Here is a 23,189-nt window from a genome sequence, read left to right as displayed (position 1 = left end):
TTACACATTATGTTTGATTTTAATTTATAAAATTTGTCTTTTGTAGGTTGATAGTGACGACAAAACAGTGTCGGTATAAAGAGAGTGCCCTCGCTCAAGCCGTGGCCGCAGTTCAAAGCGACATGACTTTACGTAAAGCCAGCAGAATCTTCAGCATCTCCAGGTTCATCCTAACGGGCAAAGTGTCAGGGAGACATCCCTTACGACGAATTGACCGTCTTCTCCTCGACCGAAGAGAGCCTGCTCGCCGAATGGGTTCTTCAATTCAGCCAGTGGGGATACTTTATCAGCAACAAGGACTTCCTGGAAAGTGCTTCACTGTTTGCTAAAAGCTTAGAAAAATCCACTGTAATCAAACCCGGTAATCATTGGTTTAGCGGCTTTACAGGGCGGCATCCGATGATACGTAGTTATTTATCACACATTCACAAAGAGGGATGTAGATTTACAATCACTCGCCAAAATATCATGGGTTGGTGTCAAAAATTAACCGACCACTTGTCAAAGCAAAATGTTGTAGATATTCTCAACGATTCTTTGCGAATTTTTAACTGTGACGAATCGGCTTTTTTCTTAATGTACCAGAAAAAAATCTATTTCGTTGGGAAAAAATGATAAAAAAAATTACAGTACAATAAACAGTGATGATAAGGAAAGTCTTTCGGTGCTAATTAGTGTGTGTGCGGACCAATGACATTAATATGGACGAATCATCTGGAAAAGAAAATGACACTCACTTTATTGTCGGGTCTGCCGAATGGCATAATCTGTTCTAACGCCATTACAATAAAGGTGATATTGCTATAAATTCCTGATGCTTTTTGTTGGGTCTGCCGAATGGTTCGGTTCGAACGGGTTCGCTCAAATGAACATTAACATTAGAAACACAGCTCTAACGCCATTACAATAAAGGTCATATTGCTATAAATTTCCGATGCGTGATATCGCATAATGGAAATTTCGTGACGTCTACCTATACATGCGAATTTACTTGCTAGCTATTGTATTGAGTGCGTCGTCCATTAATAATGTCATTGGTGCGGACGGTGCTATGCTACCTTTCACGGTTCTATTCACTTACGAAACTCTTCCTGGCATTATTACTGAAAAGGCGCCACCCGATTGGGGTTTAGGGGTGTCGGAAAGCAGTTGTGCACGCAGCACGGTGCATGTCGCCTACTGTGACGCTGTCGCGGCGAAAATTTTGTCTATAATTTCGTCATTTTGCAGAATATTTTGAATGTGCACCATTTTGTAAATTCACTGAATAATGACACTGATGAAGAGTACCTACTATGATGTATTAGTAATTTGAATTATCATTAATTATTCATGCTAATTTCAATTAATTTTAACAGTTTTTACGTGTGCGTATGTTAAAATACATGCGGCATAACATCCATAGATAATAGAACCCAACCTGCAGACCATAGACAATAGACAATGTGTAACGTAGGTTTTGTGTTAAGGTTTATAGAGGAGATATATATATAGGCCGGCTAGCCAGTATAAAAGACTACTACCCTCCGGTCGTGGGTTTTTTGAGTACCAACGGCCGTTATCAAATTTCATTCCTCCGGAACGTAAATATCTAAAAGATAAACCAATGTATAATACCCAGCACGGATGCTGGTAGGTGGGCGCCAGCCCCTAGATCTGAGAAGGCTATAAATTAGGGAGTCTAGGAGCGAAATAAAAGTTTAAGTTGAGTTCAAGATATAAGTTATATATTGTCGATAAGTTTGACAGGTAAATTACAGGTTAGAAAATGAACAATTGCAGCTAACGGATCAAACCCTGAATAACGAGAAAATAAACTCTGACAATCCCGCGAGAGGGATTAATAAATAATGGAACAAATGGAACGATACAGCTTACGATAATCCAGGTCTCCTTGGTGGAACCAAATTCCGACGTCGGCAAGCCTTTGTCCGGGCGTTATCTTTACGACGGTAAACCATCTCCAATTCGAGCGGACCGATCTAGGCCACCCATGCACGTCCGTCCTGCCTCGAGGTCCCCACACGTAAGCCCCGTGTCACCAGCCTCTCGTCTCCTTAATCGATTATTAATTTATCTCCGTACAAATTCGCCAATCACAACACCAAAAAACAGCAACTCATTTCCGTCGCCAACCGCCATCTTGCTTTTTGCCTCCTTCTCCGAGTTGCCAGCGTAAAACTTGTTTTCCTTAGTGTGGCAAGTTAATATAACATGACATTGTCCCCTTGGTTGGAAAAAAGAAATCCAGACCCAGGTTTGGATTTCGCCTCGCGGCCTGCGATGGACTATGGGCAGCCAGGAGCGGTATGTCGAGGGTCGAAGAGGGCGCAGAAATGGAATTCGCACTCTGGTATTATAGTGGCAGAGTGGGTGTTGCGTATGCGTAGTAAAACATGAGTAAGGCGATCCGGGGTTAGTCCTAAAGGTCTAGTAGTCGACACTGGTCTTCCCTACCTACTCCGTTCCACTACTAATTTGATAAAATATGAAGATACATTTATTTTGTTTGATCTGTGCAAAAAGAAAAAATAATTATAAGAATTCAATATTCAAAACATGTTACACAAACATATACATAAAATATAAACATAAAATTGAAACGAGACTAGTAACAAGAACAAAAGACAAATACAACCCCTATTATTTAAATTATAATTCAAGCTGAAGGCTTAGGCGTGCATCAAAAAATAGATTTAGCAAATTTAGAAAAAAAAAGGAATGAATTTAAATTGATTAAATAACTTTGAATGAATTTTCATTTGATCGATTTTTAAGAAAGGATAAATTTTAAATCATTTATTAGCATTGACCATAAATAGTTGGTAGAGTAATAATGCACATTGGATAATAATAATATAATAATATACGCTGGGGTGAGCTATATATCACCACAACATTTTATGTATAAAAGAGACAGTATGTAAAAATGGAGCATTCTACCAACCTGGTTCAATCATAAAATAATAATGTATATACAATAATTGCCAATTTGGTTTTGCGTGAGGGCCGGTCGGTCGGAAAGTAATAAATACTGTGCGTCAAGCACCGTCCGAATATTTAAAGGAAAAACTACTAAAACATGACTACAAAATACTAGGCAGATGACCAATCCGACCGAACTGACAACGTGGTTAATAACCAATCGCTGTGACGTGGTTTCTCTGTTGAGCCTGTAAAAAAAACAAATGACGTGTGATGGAATTCCAAGCCACGATCCGGATTCCAAGCAGTGCTCCAACAAATAAAATGACGCGAACAAGGAGAAAACTAAGCTAGAAAGAAATTCCTAGTACAAAATGTAAAATTACAATTAGTCGATGACTTTAGTATACTAATTTAAAGTCTACAATGGTGTAGCAAAACATCGTCCGTTCCAGAATATACGGCTCCGCTTCAAACTACTCTACTATATTGCATGATGTACAATAGGTCACACTTAACACTATTTAGAAATACACCGCCGCAGATTCTGGACTAACTCAATCCCGCCAAACCCGAGACCTCTGGTGACGTACGTTTTCCTCTGGTTCCAAATGTTCCAGTCCTAGAGAATGGAAAGCAATAGGCCTGAAACCCATCAGTAACGAACCCCCCAGATAAAGAAAAAAACAATTCTACGGAGCACCAAAAGAAAGCGAACAAAGGCAAGGAACCCATGATCACATCGGAAGCTAAATGTAATTAAAAAGAACCACCTGGTTCGCAACTGATTTGACATTCAAGTCAAGGTTGCAAAAATAATAAAAAATTGAGTAAGAGGCTAACGAGCACGTATTATAACGACCACTTTCCTGTAATAGGAAATAAAAAAAACAAAAGGAATGGCTTCTCTCACTTCGGTTCAGGCACCTTCTCCAACAAAACTGCATAAAAACCAACCCAGTAAGACCGGGTTTCGAGGTAGGAAACAACGTCCGCATTCGGTAGAGCATCGCGTTGAATCCATACCTCCCACCATACAACCAAAAGGAAGCAACGGAATCTCAGGCAGCTGGATTCCGTTACCAGTGGAGGCTTAGCCGGATACACCTTCCGTTCCGACCAGCGCTACCAAATAATCAATAATCAAAATACTGCTAGAGAGAAAATAAGGGGTACCCTACCAGATCACCTTCAGTTCTGGTAGCGGTACAGATCCCTAGCAGATGGACAAAACAAAACATTGATCACCATCCATCTAGCCTGAACCGAATTGAGTTGAGATAAAAAAAAAATAAGAGAACAATGCCAAACTCTAATGTATATGATAAAATAATAAAAACCAAATAGCAAACAAAACCGTCACGCAAAAACAAGTACAAAGGCAGCTGGTATAAATAAAGATCACACGATCAACAGCGCGATGTACTTAATTAGACAATTGTACATAATTGTAATTATAAATATATCACTATGTAGCTAAACTGACAGGCCCCTCCAAACGCCAAGGCAGCGGTTGCGCCTTCCGGGGGCACCGTAACTCCCATCCTGGCTCTACGGTAGTATTTAGAACTATGCTTGTTTACCAAAAGTAGGTCCAGATGCTGGATGTGTGGTATGAATTTGAGTAGGCCTCCTTCCCGAAAGGTCTGCAACCACCACCTTTGCGATGGACGTTCACCGGAACAAGGGTGTATTGCCATGTGCAGGAAAGAAGTCAGTAGCTGAAATGAAATTAATAAGATGAATAATGGTTCAACATTTACAAAATAAGAGCGTTGAAAACAACTGATATTAATATGATTGTATATAAGTAAAAAAAATATGTTGTAAATATTAATTCATTCTTGTAAAATTCGAGCTTGTAAAAGGAGCAAAAAAAATCAAAAATCAAAAATAATATTAGGGGTGTATATATATAACAACAATACAAAATAAAACAGCATTCTAATTCCTTTAAAACAAAGACAAATAATAATAATAAATGATAGTTAATAATTTATAAACCAGTTATCATATTGAATAATGAGATCGGAGTGGAAAAACTTTATAGAGCAAAATAAGGTAAGATGAAACAATTCATCAGTTTGTGACATAATAGATCTCCTGGTTGTAATTATATTATATGTATTAAATCATGTATCAAATAGCTATTTATATAATAGTTGAATGGCTAGCAGAGCCAAGAGATACCCTCCAACCAAAAATGAGAAAGAAAGAAATTCGTACTCCTGTACTGGTGTACCACCATGCCAATAGATTTCAAAGAACATTAGATTAAGATAAAGTAAAAACTTCAATGATAAAAAGGAATTTATAGCAGGGTAAAAAAATTAAATGATAATTAATTAATAGGATTCTAAATTTACAGTGACTCCTGCGTTTGAAATTAGAAGTTAATTAATACAAAAAAATTAAAAGAAACCACTAGGTTTATTTACAAAACAAGAAAAGGTGTGACCAATGATTAAATGTATCTAAACGAAAGTTACTTTAAAATGAATGAATTAAAATCCGAGAATAATCAACATAATAATGGAATGATAATAATTGGCAATTTTATAGTTATAATATGCTGGAAGCATCAGAAAACACCATAGTGGTTAGCAGAAGTGCATAAGGCTTATCCTACAGAATGAGATTACTCATAAGGTAGCTATTGTTTTAAGATATCTTTAACGTGAAATCTACCGAGAGGTTTTCCCTGCATATCAGCTAACAAGTACACAGTAGGAGAGATTTTCTCGACAACGCGGTTCTCTAAGAATCGCGGTGCGAGTTTGTGTGAGAAGTAACTTGCTGCGTTCGACTGAACGAAATTTCTCCTCCACACCGTATCTCCTGGTGAGAATTGTACATGTTTACGTCTGAGATTGTAACGCTGCGCATTGGTTTTAAAGTTTTCCAGTAATTGTTCCTGGACTATATCAAAAATTTCCGGTAAGTTGGAAATCATATCCGGAAATTGAGAATGATCAGCGCTAGGCGGAAGAGTTAACTTAACATTGGGTGGGCTGTCTCTTGGAAAGTGATATCGGCCGTCTAATATCATTTCCCTGCCATGCATGAGATAAAAGGGAGTAAATTTAGTGGAAAGATTAACAGTTGAATTCAGAGCCGCTTGCACATGGGGTAGGCAATTTGCCCATAAGCGATGATCTCTGCCGACTAAAATTGCTAAAGAAGTATTAACAGATTGATTGTATCTCTCCACAGTGTTAGCTTGTGGAGAATAGAAAGCGGTATATAGAATTTTGGGAATCCCATATGAAGAAACAAATTTTTTAAATTCCCTAGAAACAAATTGTTTGCCATTATCTGCTATTATTGAAAAGGGTACCCCGTATTTAAGGAAGATTTGTTTTTCTAAAAATTTTATAATGGGGAGTGATGTAGCACGCTTTAATGGGTGCAACCAAATGAATTTGCTGAATATATCTACCACTGACAAAACGAACATGCAACCATCCCTCGACTTTGGAAAGGGTCCAATAAGATCCAAAGATAGCGTCTGCATAGGGCGATCGACCATCTTTGGAGTCGACATCAATCCAGGAGGACTTGCGGTTGAATGTTTGTATGCTTTGCACGTTTTGCAAGCATTGACATATCTCGTGACATCTCTAAATAAATTTGGCCAATAATAATAAAGTGAAATTTTCTTAAATGTTTTGAATATACCTAAGTGTACTGAGTTAATAGAATCATGAAAATTTTTTATAAGCTCCAATCTATCTTCCGGTCTGACACATTCCTTCCAATGGGCGTCCGAGAAAGGAAGTTCTCCTGTCTTGAATCTAAAAAGTTTGTTGTTACTAATTTTGAAACGCGGATACTTAGTGGGGTTATTTTTACAACCTTCAAAAATCGTTTCGAACCAATCGTCGGGCGTCGCTGGGTTGATATTAATAATTGCCACTTCGATTCGAGATAAAGCATCCGGAACCGCGTGTAATTTACCGGGACGATGCTTTATCTCGAAGTCGTGCTGGGATAACCTCGCTGCCCAGCGCGCCAATCGACCACTTGGATTATCCAAGGTGGTAAGCCACTTCAGGCTGGAGTGATCAGTTACAATGGTGAAGTGACTACCTTCTAGGTATTGCCTGAAATAGTGTATCGATTCGACTAATCCAAGTAATTCACGCTCTGTAGTGCTATAATTCTTTTGACATTTAGAAAGGGCTCGGGAGAAATATGCCACCGGGTGCTCGCCGTCGGGGAAGTTTTGCATTAAGACGGCCCCTATCGCAAAAGCTGAAGCGTCACAATGAACAGAAAATTCTTTAGTAAAATCGGGGCAAGCTAAAACGGGAGCCGTAATAAGGGCATTCTTAAGGGCGTCGAAAGCGGATTGAGCTTCGGACGACCAGATAAAATTAAAAACACCTTTCGGTTTACAAGTTAGTTGAGTTAAAGGAGCCGCTATTGATGAAAAATTGTTAATGAACCTTCTATAGTAAGAACAGAGACCAATGAATGATTTTACGTCTTTTACATTTTTTGGAGTGGGGAAATTCTTAACACAGTCCAATTTCAACGGATCGCACTGCAACCCTTTATCGTTAACTATATAGCCGAGATATTTCAATTCCGACTTGCAAAATTCAGACTTTTTGAAATTGATCGTCAATCCTGAAGATTTGAACTTATCAAACACCTTATTTAATAAGGCTAAGTGATCTTCAAAGTTTTCTGATACTACAATTACGTCGTCTAGATAACAAAATACTCTCGATTCAAACTCTGGTCCAAATAAGCGATCTGATAAGCGCTGGAGCTCGTTTGGCGCATTTCGGAGGCCGAACGCCATGCGATTATATTCGAAGAGACCTCGCTTCGGCACAACGAACGCGGTCTTTTCCCGAGACTCCGGAGTCAACTCGATTTGCCAGAAGGCTTTAGATAAATCAATAGACGAAATGAATTTTGCGTCGCGTAAATGATCCAGAATTTGTGAGATGTATGGTAAAGGGTATCGATCGGGTTTGGTTACTGCATTTAATTTCCTTGAATCCAGGCATACTCGACCAGTACCGTCCTTCTTTGCGACGATAATGACCGGATTAGACCAAGAAGAGCGTGAAGCACTGACCACTCCCATCGCCAACATATCATCTAGCTCCCTTTCCATTATAATTTGCTTGGCGGGAGACAAAGGATAATACCGTTGCTTAATCGGAGGGCCAGTGGTATCGATGCAATGCGAAATTAAATGGGTTTTGCCCAAACCACATTTTTCGAATGAAATTGAATAAAATTTATCTTTAATAAGTTGCAAAGATTTTAATTGATCAATACTAAGTGAAATATGTTCTAAAGAGTTTACTGTATGAATAACACGTGAGGGAACTGACAGGGGTGGAGCAAGTTGCAGTACGTCCGGCGCGATATTAAATACCTTCCAAAAGTCGATACCCAAAATCAACTCTGGATTGAGTTTTTGAATGATAGTTAAAAATATATTGTGCGTCAGGTTACCATGAGTAATGGGAACCTGAAGCGCTCCGATCGCAGGTTGGCATGAACCGTCAAATGCCCTTATAATAAGTTGCGTAGGGTATACTTTACATCCCGCCTCTATTAGGCTCAGTGACCTCTGCTCGCTGATACAGCTGACGGAGGCCCCCGAGTCCAACAGACCAAAAAGTAATTCCGAGCCAACCGAAACGCCCAGGTACGGCCTGACGTCGGATTGACTGGGACGAGACAAAGGGGACAGATTAGCGGATGAATGAAAATATTTAACGAACGCCAACCAGTGGCTCCATTCCTCCTCCATTTGATTCACCGTGGGTTTGTATGAGGGGGACGCCTCGGGTTTTTTGCCGAGGGCCTCGTATTTATATTATTGCTAGGTATTGCATTGAATAGGCCTGTGCCGGCCGCCTTACACACTGGACAACGCGGCGCGGTGGTGTTGGATTTTCTACAGTAAAAACAAATAGGATGCGTAATTTTGCTACATTGAAAGTAATGGTGGCCTACGTCCAAACATTTTTTGCACGTGGTGGCAGACTGAGATAAAACGGGGGGTAAAATAGCTGGAGAAGTGGCTAACGTCGAAGTACCTGGAGAGTTTAATGCCGCTACAGAGGTTTGTTGGATGGGGTTGACATCTCCACCAACTGCCGGACCGATACCAATTTCATCTATCTCTCGGCAGCTAGTTTCGATGTCTTCCAATGAATAAACCCCTCTGGAGACTAAAGCGCTCTTGTAGCTGTGATGTACCCCCTTCTTGATAAAATTTACTAGCTTTATTTCTGGAACGTCACCCAGCCTGCTAGCCATTTCTTTCATCTCCATTATATAAGAATATACATCTTCCCCGGGAAGTTGCTTCCTAGTAATTATTAGCGCGTTTAATTTATCCATCACTTCCGCCCCTTCAAACCTATCGTAAAGTGCCCGTTTAAGGTCATCCCATGTTGTAAACGTGTTCTTTGCATATCTGTACCATTTTAAGGCTAGCCCTTTCAAAAGTTCAGGGAAACATGCCACCATTACCTCCGAAGGCGTCTTCCGGCCGACTCTTAACTCCTCTACCCTAGTAACAAATTCATGTACTGAGGTAGTACCGTCGAATGAGACATTATATGATTTAAGGGTTATTTCTTTTGGGGTGGCATTGCAATTAACAAGGACTTGCGGAGTGCTACTAGCGTTGAATGAACCAACCGTCGACCTAGCTCCATAACCTGCCTTCCAGGCCGAGGCTTGTAACCTCATTTCCCCTAATGATTTAGAAGGAGTAATCCCTCTTTTTAATAGGGCTAACTCTAATTCCGGTTTATTCCATGTCTCTTCGAAATCGATCGGAATATTAATTAATTCCGACGCGTCAAGATCCATGTTGTTTTTCGACATTACCAGGTTATATAAGGAGGTTAAAAAAGAAAGCTGCAACGAGAACAGCTATAATTCTAGAGGACAGATTGTACAATCCTTTCCTTACAATAGGAAAAAAATCAGGTAGCAATATTTATGGTTCATAACAAGGCAGATGCTAACACAGGAAGAACCTAATTACACTTGCAATGAAATAAAAGCACAACTGGATTTAATTTCGGAATTAGATAAGAAAAGAAAAAAAAACAAGACTGAACTATTTGTTCACTACACGCAAACAATGGGCCCAGCAGAATTTGCGTGAGTGATGTGTGACCGTGTCCGCTCTTCACTCTGACCCAGAGAGTGCTGTGCAAGAGGGTGTGTGGTATAATAAGTAGCAAGATGTCGACCTAACGCGGGTGAAAACGAAGAACGGAAGATATCAACATCCGTTGGAGACCTATAAACAAACAGAGAATCCGACGTTCGCTGCCGTCCAGCGTTATTGGCGAAAGGTCGTGTGATTATATGACGTGTATGTAGTGTACCTGACGCTAACTGGAATGCCTCATTCCCTTCGGCCAGCGTCACCCCCAAATCGAAATTTGGTTGTCAATAACAAGCAGGCGAACAATTACAAACCCCTTGTTATCAATTGTAACCACAATAGAAAAGGGAGCGGCAACCACTCGAGTGTAATGATTACGTCATCCGGAGTGACGCTGCCAAAAGCAACAAGAAGCAATACCAGAACAACACTAGTGAAATTTATGGGAAAAAAAAATTTGCTATTTATAATATAATGAATAATGTTTACTAAAACGTGTGTTAATAGAAATAGGCGTAAAAAAAAAATTCTAGCAAGGGTCAAGAAAGAAATATAATCTCGAAGTACCTAAATGAACCGTCCAACTTTGTTAATTGTTATCTCTCCTATGAGTGAAATGAACAGAAAAAAAAATTAACCTCTCTGTGGTAATCACAACCGCCTAACGATATAAAAAAAAACTAAACAATACCAACACCCAGCAATAAATAGCGATAAAACAAATAGGAATTAGAATGCAATACAAATAAAACGGCTATCACGTTGTTTAATGAATAGTTTTGTGGACTAGTACAAAACCAGAATATAAAAATGTTACAATAAAAATACACTAAAAAAAACCACATTGGATCAAAAAAATAATTATTCGTGGGCGCATACTCGCATATAAATGTGTAAAATTGCTTTAAAAAATGATTAAATAAATAATGATTATATAAATAATTGTCGATTAAAATTTAACGTGGATTACGTACAACATACGTGATAGATAAAAAAACACAAAACAGAAGCCAATAAAGAAAATAAATTAAAACTCGCCAGAGTAACAAATTAAATATAAATGTACAGACGTTTCTAAAATAGTCGATAAATATTTCTGTTAAATAAATTAAGAGACTTCACTAATTTTCCAATATATTAGTTCTTCAAAACTAAATCAATAACATATAAATTGGCAACAAAGTTTCGTTTTGATTGATAGTATAACTGGAAATAATTCTTTTTACAATCCCTGACACATGTGACTCCTAGTGCACTGTCACCCTGGGTACGAAATTCTAACAAAAGATATTGAGTTTACTAAGCTTGATTTGAAATAATTAACGTCCGAAAGAAAAAAGAATGAATGTAAATTGATTATTTAATTTTGAATTAATTGGGAATGATTTGATAAACTAGATAAATGTATGTTACTTTTAATATCATGGTACTGAATGACGACAATAATATTCGTGGGAAAATAATTTTTTTTTTACAAAAAGATCACATGTTTAGTAAAAAGTACATATCTTTAGTATTCTCCAGGGGATCTGCGTCTCCATGTGGTTATCCCAAGGGATTGCAGAGCTGGTTTTCCTTGCGTTTCAGAAGAGGGTTGCAATAATGTGCTTTTGTCAATTTTATCCTGCCGAACTTCCTTTTGTGGTTCCTGGCCTTCTATTCACAGCAGCATAACGATTTCTCCATAGGTTATTTGCACCATGACCAATATCGAACAATTCCCTCACAGCATGACTATTCCCGTTTAGTATTCTGAAACATGGACGGAAAACCAGATTAGCGATATCTCAACAAGTCAAAGGTACAGGAAGCCAAGCGATGGTAAAAATTTATGAAGCAGCAACAATAAGATGATGGTTATACAATTTGAAATACCTTTAGTTTGTAGAATATGAGCTCCCACCCATCCACGTGCTTGCTGTCAGAAACCTGACAAGGTCCAATGAAGTTTGAAGAAATTCCGAATTTAATAAATAAAACTTTGTTGCGAAAAGAGTAGTAGAAAAAAAATTATAACGAATAAACTGTTAATAATTTGAAAAGAATTATTTTATTTCAGGCGAAGAGAGAAAATTTTAACGTCTATACTTGTGAACGACTGGCGAGTTAATGATTACTTTATTCCGCCGATAATGCAACAATTCTTCCCTCGTAACGTAATTGCGCAACGCCTGTGCTTATGCAACCTGCAACGCATGCAGGTGAAGACGGTGGTATTCAAAATGGCCGCTCTATCGATGTACGAAAGAAAAAAAAAATCTGACAGAATGGCTTCACTGCACAACACAAAAGACGAAAATACAATACAATACATACAAAAAATCGCCTATCGAACGAGATTGCCAGAGTGGTATATGGGATGATAGATCATCCGAACAATGTAAGCAAATGATCTGGAGAAATGAAATAACGTACGAGTAGCACTTGTTTAGAGTGAGCAGTAATAAAAGCGATAAAAAGAAACATAAAAGAAACTGCCACTAAAACACTGTTGGCGCCAAATGTAACGTAGGTTTTGTGTTAAGGTTTATAGAGGAGATATATATATAGGCCGGCTAGCCAGTATAAAAGACTACTACCCTCCGGTCGTGGGTTTTTTGAGTACCAACGGCCGTTATCAAATTTCATTCCTCCGGAACGTAAATATCTAAAAGATAAACCAATGTATAATACCCAGCACGGATGCTGGTAGGTGGGCGCCAGCCCCTAGATCTGAGAAGGCTATAAATTAGGGAGTCTAGGAGCGAAATAAAAGTTTAAGTTGAGTTCAAGATATAAGTTATATATTGTCGATAAGTTTGACAGGTAAATTACAGGTTAGAAAATGAACAATTGCAGCTAACGGATCAAACCCTGAATAACGAGAAAATAAACTCTGACAATCCCGCGAGAGGGATTAATAAATAATGGAACAAATGGAACGATACAGCTTACGATAATCCAGGTCTCCTTGGTGGAACCAAATTCCGACGTCGGCAAGCCTTTGTCCGGGCGTTATCTTTACGACGGTAAACCATCTCCAATTCGAGCGGACCGATCTAGGCCACCCATGCACGTCCGTCCTGCCTCGAGGTCCCCACACGTAAGCCCCGTGTCACCAGCCTCTCGTCTCCTTAATCGATTATTAATTTATCTCCGTACAAATTCGCCAATCACAACACCAAAAAACAGCAACTCATTTCCGTCGCCAACCGCCATCTTGCTTTTTGCCTCCTTCTCCGAGTTGCCAGCGTAAAACTTGTTTTCCTTAGTGTGGCAAGTTAATATAACATGACAAATGTTCTTATCGAAAATACAAAGTGCCAACCGCTAAAAACAAAAAAACGTGATTTTGACATGACATTCGAAAAGTGTAGGCATGTGGAATATGATAACAACGTTTAAAATGTCATGCACGTGCCGATGCAGTACAGTTCAACGTGAAGTGACTTCATTGTTGTATTAGTGATTACAGCAGATTCTGCCAACTGACAATGTTCGTTTAAAGGTTCAAAATGTGCTACGGGATGGGAACATCAGTCTGATAACATTTTAAAAACCAAGAACAACGACATTACACACTTTTTTCCAGTAGCGGCAGCCCGTGACAGTAGGCGACAAGCACCGTGACATGCACCTCAATGTGGGTTGCGCTTTAAGGTCACATGTGCCCTTGTAGGCCATTACAAGTAGTCTTTTGTATGAATTCATATTTCGAAAATTAAATCTTTTTATTTTTGATGTGTTTGTTTTATTTTAATATTAATATATTTAAAATAGCAAAGATGCTTTTCCATTAACAATGCAAATTTAAATTTTCGTACACAACCCAAATCAAGACATGAAGCGCCGGCTAGACGCTCATGCTTTATGACAAGCTTACCTGCGTAAACTGGTTTGTATCGGGAAGTCTGTGTGTATGGACAGGAAAACTGAAGCTCGTGCAAACCGAAAAGCGCTGTATAAGTCTACCGCGCAGGCAAGTCACTGCCATCTAGCCGGCCATAAGGCAGTCACAATGATAGACGCATACGTGTCTAGACACTTTAAATTAAAAAGTTTTGCTTGAAATAATAACACATTTTAACTTCTTATGTTTTATAAAAATAAAAATTGCGACACACTGGTTGGGTTTGGTTATGCAGGGTTTAATTGATTTTTAAAAGCTAACCAGCACCATCTGCAATTTGTATTCTTGGTTCAATGAAAACAAATAAGTATGACTGACAAAGTTTAGTGTGCACTATTTATGTCGGATCTTAACAGCCTACCTCCACCCCTCGCCACTGGTCGACATAAATAATTAAATAAAATCGCTGAGTAGGCAATAGAATTAATATATTATATATTTATTCATTCTAAATCAAATTGTACATATTAATTATATATTATTTGTTTAAAAATCAGTACCTACACATCTGTACTATAGAAAGATTTTTACAAAAATGTACATTTTGAAGTGCAAGTTTTCTGAATACAAAATTGTTGCCTACCGCTGACCTACGTTGCATTATGAAAAGATTGACATCATTTGGGTGACTTTATATAATAATTAAAGTCTTTTTTTATTATAGAAATGAAAGGAGAGGGAAAGAGATGCTCGCTGATATAAATCGTGAAAAAATTAAATTAGACCCCAATGTGCTACACTACTATTTTGAAAGAACGGACACCAAATGCAAGTATGTGAATATGTGCGATGAAAAACTATCGCATAGCAATTCATTATGATACGAGTCTAACCTGTCTGTTTTAACGAAGTAACACTTTCGTAAATTCTAAGGGCCTTATGCATAGTCGTAGTTACATATTTAAATAAGTCGGCTTATGACCTAGTCAGTCACTTTACGAATAAACATAGCAATAAACAGGTGGCGCCGCTGGCAGTGAAATATTGAAACAAAATTAACATTCGCTATCCAATAATTACATTTTACTAACAGAAATAGTAAATAGAGGTGAATTTAATATTTAAGACGGTCAATAACACCAACATAATATTTGATATCTGATAGAATTTGCTTTTATGGCTACCCATTGGCCGATATAAATAGTCAGTATTATCAGTTATTTTAATTAAATTTTATTGTATATAATCTTTTAATTTGAACTATTATTTTTGAGCACAAAAAGCTATACAAAACCGTCTTGTAAATTTGTACTGAGTCTACTATAGTTTTTGACAAAATTGGAAATCAATTATCTATGAATATTATCCAACCAAAGAGGAATGAATAATTTTCAAGCATTAACACGATTAATTGATAGAGAATTTTGTGAATACTATTAATAAACACACAGTGTGTTGCCATTTCAATAATAAATCACAATACCTATTAGAGAGTATACTCGATTGGCGGTAGGTGCGTTTACAATTTATTAAAATACTGATGATGTTTCCTAGCTGTCATTTTATCTTGATTGTTACCATTGTATGTCAGTATGAAAATATTTGAATAATAATTTATGGAAAACCATAATTCAAAAAATGATATCACTTCCCATCACAGAAGCAGCATTGCCACATTAGTCATTGTTTTGCTATTTGTTATTTCCCTTTCATCTATGCATAATGTTCTTAATTAGTTTAGTCGGTTTCGCCCTGTTTCGTCAAAAAATCAAACTGAATATTGACTTGAGTCGCCAAATTGGTTCTAGCGTAAATAACAGGTTACTAAATCACTTCTACATAGCCGACCAATCAGATATTGCGATTCAAACCATAATTTTTAGCATAATATGCTTATTATGTTTAAATCGCTATACAAACGTCACCACTACTAGCAACAATATCATCCTAAATTCACAAAACTGTTTTTCATGATTTACTCGAAACTCAAAAAACCTCCGGAGCGGGTTTAGCAGCTAAGAGACTCATTTAGTTTTACATAATGTCGACATTCTATTTATCAGGCCTTTAGTCCATTCATATCTATATACTTTCAGCGTGCCAAACATGACATCATCGATAGTAGTCATGTATGTGTGGGAGGCATCACATTTTCATGCTCCACGCCACGCACTTGCATGCACAAAGGATGATGATGACAAAATTTAAGAATGTAACCATTTTATTCTTTATTGACTATAGATAATTTTAAAAAGCGTCAGAAACATACCTATTGGAAAGAGCCGAATCAATTAAGACAAATTTAAATGAAGCTAATAGCACTATTAGTCGACTGGCAAACCCAAACTCCGGTGGTCGGACGGTGTTGACGGAGATGCTAGAGCGGCCGGCATAGACACCTAGAGGACACTGCCCCAGGGTAGAAGGGGATGGAGGTAGGCTACTAAGATCTGCCATAAATAGTACACACTACACTTAGTCATACATATTTGTTTTCATTGAACTAAGACTACAATTTATAGACGGTGTTGTTTAGCTTTTAAAATTCAATTGAACCCTGTGAAAACCAAGCCTTAATAGATAATAGTACTCGTCTATCTATAAAATATCTAAAATTATGCCATTAAATCATACATAATTTTTGATATTTTATAGATCGAATAATATTTTTTATCTATTATAGTTAGGTTTAGGCAAGGTTTAATGAATTTATAAAAATGAACCTAGGTACAATATGTGTAAAATGTATAATTAACACATTGACTGCTGACTAGATAATTACTTTTTAATTACCACATTTAAATAGCATGCTAATTATATCGAATGGCCACCTAAGCGTTATATGCGCTGGGCGCGTCTTCAGCGTCCAATGGTATTAATCTAACGAAAGTATGAATGAAATATGTGCATGATTTTATCGTATCGCCCGAAGTATATTAAAACTATTATGGTTTGGTTAAAGCAGGGTTTAATTATTTTTTCAAACTAACCAACACCATCTGTAAATTGTAGTCTTAGTTCAATAAAAACAGATGTGTATGACTAACAAAGTTTAATGTGCACTATTTATGTCAGATCTTAACAGCCTACATTCACCCTTCGCTATTGCTAGGTCGCAACTTCGAAAGAAAGTATCAATCCAGTATCGTATTGAAGTATCAGTCAAAAAGAATCAACACTTTTTTGACGGCCCTACATGCAATGTTGTATGATCATGTGTTTATCATGCACCAAATATTGTTTACGAGCGGAATATGGGCTGGAAATCTTGTCCGATAAATCGAGGTTCTACTGTATATTTTCTTTTCTTTTTTTCTTTCGACCATGTCCGATCCTAATAGGATCATATGGGCCTCCATAGAGTGGAGGTTTGTATTGACAGATTTTTCTTTTTACGAGAAATGGATGTCAGCCACTTGCTCAACTTATTAGGTCCATACTCTGACTCATACACAAATTGAAAAACAATATGTGTACTTGCCAGACCCAGGATTCGAACCTGGGACCCTCGACTCTATAGGCCGGCATTTAAGCCACTCGGCCATCGTGGGTGTATATATTAGGCAAAAAAGTTACTTGTGTGGCTGAAATTAATCTCTAGTCATTTAAATGTTGTGCATTTTTAACAATCGTGTTTCTAGCGTCTGTGACGAAAAATTCGAGAATGAGCATGTTCTGCGAAAGCATTTTGCAATGCATATACCGGACCAAATCTGCGAAAAGTGCGGGAGCACATTTGAAAAGACTTCAGAGTTTTTTAAACATTGGGACACACATTTTTCTGATGGTGTCTTCACATGTCCTAAGTGCCCCCAAATGTACCACACTGCTCCAGCCAGACTTAAGCATGTGAGGGAGATGCATTCCAATAAATTGAAGATATTCAGGTAATTCTTATAGACGTTCAGTGCCTCTCAACTTTATTCACATCATGGAAAACTATTTAAATTAATACAATTTTTGCAATACATTGAAAATTATGTACATGTTATCAGATTCTTAAATAAACTAAATGTTCATAGACCGATTTATTCGTTGACGTGATTTTATCGAGAGTCCCAAGGTAGACGAAACTGTCGACTCTTTGTGCTTGCCTGATGCTCAATTTAGGTGTCCGGAAACTTGTACATATGCAGTTAGTCGTAACACACTTCACCGTGAAATGTTGTATCGGAAATATATGGCCATATACAGTCGAACTTGGTTATTACGATCACAGAAATAGCGAGATCTCGGATGTAATGAGGAAACATTCGTTAACATTTTAGTTTATGATTTTCTCCATACATTTATTCACTTTTATAACAAGGTACTTCTCGGGTATACCGAGCAAAACTGTTAATGTGTCGATCGTTTAAAAACAACATTTTCAACCCTAAGCGATAAAATTCGATCGGGCAGTTAACTAGACTGATGCCGCTGGGATCGGATTCGCCGACAACAACGAAAAAGTATCCACGCATATGGTTGAAATTGCATGTAAAAAATCCAAGCTTTGTGAAGTCAGTAGGTACCTGCCAGCGCCGGCGGCTCAGCACTTCATTACAATAAACAACTTCTTTTATAGTTTATGAATGCCATGCTTGTTTCGGAGATTTTTGCAATGGTTTTCAGATTTTTTATGTTCTATGCTTAAATAGAACGTGGCGTGAAAAATGTTGTATAACGAGTTATGCTTATAATAAGCAAATTCAGTCGGTCTCATCTTCTTCATGATAACCAAGTTCGACTGTATTAAAGACCGTCCAACCTCTTTGGGTCGTATAGTACCGACATAAAATTCACGTATAAATAAAACACGGTTCTTGTCGGTTTACAGGAAGCCAGCAGCAAATAAATTTTGAAAATAGCCAATATACTGGATTATTTGTTAGGTTAGGTTAGGTTTTCATTCTTGAATTCATAAATGTTGCCAAAATCAGCTATGAAAATTGAATTAATGTTCATATTGAATCTAATAAAATTGGAGACCATATAGTATACAGTCATCTCTTTCTGATAGGAAGCTCACGGCGAACTGTGCCACGGTGAAATGTTTTATGTACAATTTACATGTAACCCAATTTTTCATGGTGTACCAAAAAAATATTATATTATATACCCTCAAAATCAAACCCGCCCGTGTTAATCAGGCGTATCACGATGTATTTAAGTTGTGTTGTAAGGCTTCTTCCATTTTTTATGTGTGGGAATGTCTCTTCTATTTTTTTCGAGAGCAGTCATCCAAGATTGACCCCTGAAGTACATATAATAAAGATATGCCCATTTTTATGGCGGAAGCTACTAGCACTTTGAATGCCCTTTTTAACCCTCAATTTTGATATGAGTAATATCGTCTCTGTTCTGGCACTACACACTAATTGGAGAATACTAGTTTTGAGTAATTTGACTTTGAAGTTGTTAAAATGTTTGAAATGGTCTATCATGTGAGTTTATTAAGTAATCGTAAAAAGGATGACTTTAAAATAAAGACTGTTTATTTATTAAGAAGGTTTCCAGACGGTAAAGTTTGAAATAAGGAACATTTTGGTATAACTAACTCAATATGTCATTTTTTCGAATTAGTGTCTTCTGCCAGAACAGTGACGATATATTTGACACATTAGTGTTGTTTTATATTTCACATTCGAAATGGGGTAAATCCAAAGAGGTTTGTGTTTTTCAATGGGCTCATGGAGACGTATCTACAAACGAAAATCGTACATTTCCTACCTTCAGTTTGACCTAGCCGATATAAAATATCTTCTGCCAGAACAGTGACGATATGACGATCAGCTCAATGCTCATATATAATGCGTTTTATTTTGTTTCACAGATGCGATTATTGTGAGGAAACGTTTAATACCATCGGGAGTCGTTTGAAGCATTTATTTAATGCGCACCACAAGACGGAATTAGAAGACAAAGTTAAATGCACCTTCTGCAAGAAATTTATCCATCCGAATGCGCTGAGACTCCATGTCCGGCGAGTCCACCTCAAGGAGAAAAACATAATCTGTGAGATATGTGGTAAAGCCTTCTTTAGCAAGCAGGTTGTGATAAGACATAAACTGTCTCATGCAGGTGTGCGGGACTTCCCCTGCACCGTATGCGGTAAGGCGTACCTCAACAAATATACCCTCGACGCGCATATGATGATACACTCTGATGTGAAGAGATTTGGTTGCGAGGAGTGCGGGCAACGATTCACCTATAAGTGCTCTTTAAAAGGGCATATTGCCACTCACCATCGACAAAAAGATAACAAGTAAATGTTGGCATCAGTGTTGAAAGACTATCCATGAATAGGCGGAACTGTAAATTCTGGGCCCTCTTTATGTTCTTATCAGAAATAATTACAAGATAAAAAGAACTTTTTATATACAACATTTTTAAATTTTCTGTTGAATCATATAAACTTGACTTCCTAGCTTAAACGATCAAAAAAAATTTGTATTTGATAGAAATAATGCTGAAATTTCATTTTGATTTCCATAGTAACGGACGTATATATTAATAATTTAGTTTCTAGGACCATCCGCTTAGCAACCAGTAATGGTGTCGAAATAACTTTTCATACAAAACAGAATTAACTGAAAATAAATTCAATTCTACTTCTACAGGCTAAAAGTATTAAAAAAATACATTGGCATCGTGTTCTGATATATTCTAAAAGTTTCAAATTTCTAGCTAGTCGGGAAGTTAGTTAAAAATCGATTGCAAGATTTGTACCGGACAAAGAACCACCGGACAAATAAGAATACAAACTAAGAACAATGTTGTAAAAAAATAACTCATTTTCGAGAGTTTTATTCTTTTAAAGAAATATTGTTTCTCACTACAATTGAGAAGCTAAGAATTAAAATGATCCAAGGGGTTTATGCTATTTCTGCTTTAGGGGTACTGCAAGTCACTCGATGAGGTTACTGCACTTTTTCCATTTTTTATGATTGTTTAGTTTTTCATTTATAACTTTTATTAAGGGCTTATAAAACTAGAAGGGGATAACGATGACTTAGAGTTATGCATTTTTTCGGTACGTTAGTGTCAATTAATTAACTCCCATAGTTTAGCATAGAAACAAGCCGAGGCATCTTCCATACTCATGTTTGGTAACAAAATAGTTTCCCAAGATACTGCGGAGAGATCCTTTTTAAGTTGGGTATTATCGCAATTTTTAAATAAATATGTCTTACGAAAAGGATACGAGCACTCTCCCGGAGAGTAAATCTTTAGTATCTTTCTGAAGTTTTTAAATTATGTTTTTTCAGTAATAATGTTCTCGGTATTAATGAATCTGGTTTGTATATAACAGAGCCGGAAACTGCGACCTGAACCATTTAATTATACATGATTATGAACTGAAACGATTCTCAAATTTTAAAAAAGAATAATGCCACAACTTCCGATTATATTGAATCGGCACTGATGCAATGTGGAGAGGAAAGCCCTCATCTATGACAATGACATATCTATAGCGGGTTTACATTTAAAATGTATCTTTATCCAACTTATTCTGTGATCATAATCGTACCAATTGATTCAACGAGCAATGGCTATTGTGAATATGTACGTGCCTATTGATATCCCTCCTTCTCAAACCCCATTCACAATTGCAATGTATGTTGTACCATCTCGGTAAAAAATTACCAAAAATACCGTCTTTAGTAATATCTTCAATGTATTGCAAATTTATTTAATAGAGGCTACTTATCGGTGTCAGTCAGTTACATTCATAAATTGCCATTTCGAGATAATCACAATAACCACTAGCCATATTATTAAGACTGCAAATTGAATATTTTGTTTTTGCAAACAACGAGTGGCGAAACATTAAAATTACTAAAAAACCATATTTAAAAGCGGTGCCTTACGAATATGGCTGATTTTTTAACCGACTTCCAGTTTGATTTAATACGATTTTACTAAATAAAGAAGCTAGATTTGTCAGATAATAAACTTTCACATGGTGTAGAAGTACCTACTTAGAGAACAAGAATTATAAAAAATTGAGGTAACCGACTTCGAAACCAATGGTCTCAATTAATACAATCGGAACAGGGTAAAATGAAAGAATGTATATTTTATTACCGGTATTTGTATTTAACCCAATGGGTTGGGTGAATGGCTGACACTCATTCCTCGTAAAAAAAATCTGTTAATATTTCCTCCACTCTGTGAAGGCCCACATATATTATGTTCCACGTAGGAGCAAAAATGGTGATTTGTTTTTACCGTTAAGGAACCGGAATAAAGAAATATAAAATATATTATTATACTGTGATGTTTTTTTATTTATTATTTAAAAGGAAAGCCAGTGTTTCTTTGGAATCCGTAAACATCTGAAATCCAAAGTGCTATCTCGGAATACAAAAATCTAGATAGGTACCTGTAAAAACAAAAACACTGCTGAGGCCAGTCCTTACATAAGGATCAGAATGTTGGGTCATCTTCAAGTCTGAAAACGTTAATCAGATTTCCGAACGAAAGATCCTGAGAGCGATATTTGGAGCAAAGGATGAAGAAGGAGTGTGAGTCATACGTCATAATCGCGTATACGAAGAATTTGGGGAACCCAACAATTCAAACCATTGAAATTTCTCCAAGTGGACTGGTCACGTTCAACGAAGGGACCCGGGCCGACCATCATCATTTTTTATGAGAGTTACTATTACCGAAATGAAAGTAATCCACGTCGTTTATCTTTATCCGCGTTGTTATTTGTGTGTACTTAAATATTAATAGGTATCTAAAAAATAAAATATCACTAGTCTCAGCTCAGTGTGGATTAATCTCACCTCATTTTACCGTAACTAACGTAATAAAATATTATGAAAAATTATACACAAATCAGTTAATAGCAAATGGTTAAATATTGGAATAAGAAATATGGTCTTGTTTTTACATATTGTTCTATATAAAATAACATAGCATTATTGTTTAGATAAAACATGAATTTTATTTGCAAAATTTTCAAAAGGAACTTTAGGCAAGTTGCTATAGAGATATCATTTCATTAAACTATAGTAAAATGCACAAAGTGTTAACCGCACCTGAAGTATATTAATATAAAATATCGATGGTATTGAAGACTCTTTCAGCCGGATAATGTGTCCACCTCTGATGAAATCACTTTCCGAGAAATACTTCCCACACAGTAATGAATATTTAGATGGCACCCAGCTCTCCCGCCCTAATGCATCAATCCACAGTTTCCAAAGAACTTCATTTTTCGGAAATCTGAAATAATTTAATTTATGTAACATTATAAAATTGCTACATATACTCCATTACATA

General features: G+C 37.0%; 1 protein-coding gene across 2 annotated transcripts in view; it reads left to right on the top strand.

Annotated features, from left to right (window-relative positions):
• The window catches only part of LOC147074881 (uncharacterized), a 29,526-nt gene extending 7,353 nt beyond the window's left edge, over positions 1-22,173 (top strand). Inside the window, exons 5-7 of one of the 2 annotated variants that reach the window (XM_085943064.1) lie at positions 14,638-14,745; positions 17,555-17,800; positions 19,729-22,173. In XM_085943064.1, coding sequence (XP_085799190.1) covers positions 14,638-14,745; positions 17,555-17,800; positions 19,729-20,164 — 790 coding nt within the window. In that variant the 3' untranslated portion in view covers positions 20,165-22,173. The remainder of the gene's footprint in view (positions 1-14,637; positions 14,746-17,554; positions 17,801-19,728) is intronic. The other variant, XM_085943065.1, reaches the window with a different exon arrangement.
• Positions 22,174-23,189: the final 1,016 nt, after the last annotated feature.

Source organism: Rhyacophila brunnea, unplaced genomic scaffold, assembly GCF_057557595.1.
Source record: "Rhyacophila brunnea isolate RB1 unplaced genomic scaffold, BYU_Rbru_1.0 scaffold_15, whole genome shotgun sequence".
Classification (NCBI taxonomy): Eukaryota; Metazoa; Arthropoda; class Insecta; order Trichoptera; family Rhyacophilidae; genus Rhyacophila; species Rhyacophila brunnea.
The sequence above is the reverse complement of the archived record's forward strand: the minus strand, read 5'-3'. Positions and strand labels throughout refer to the sequence as shown.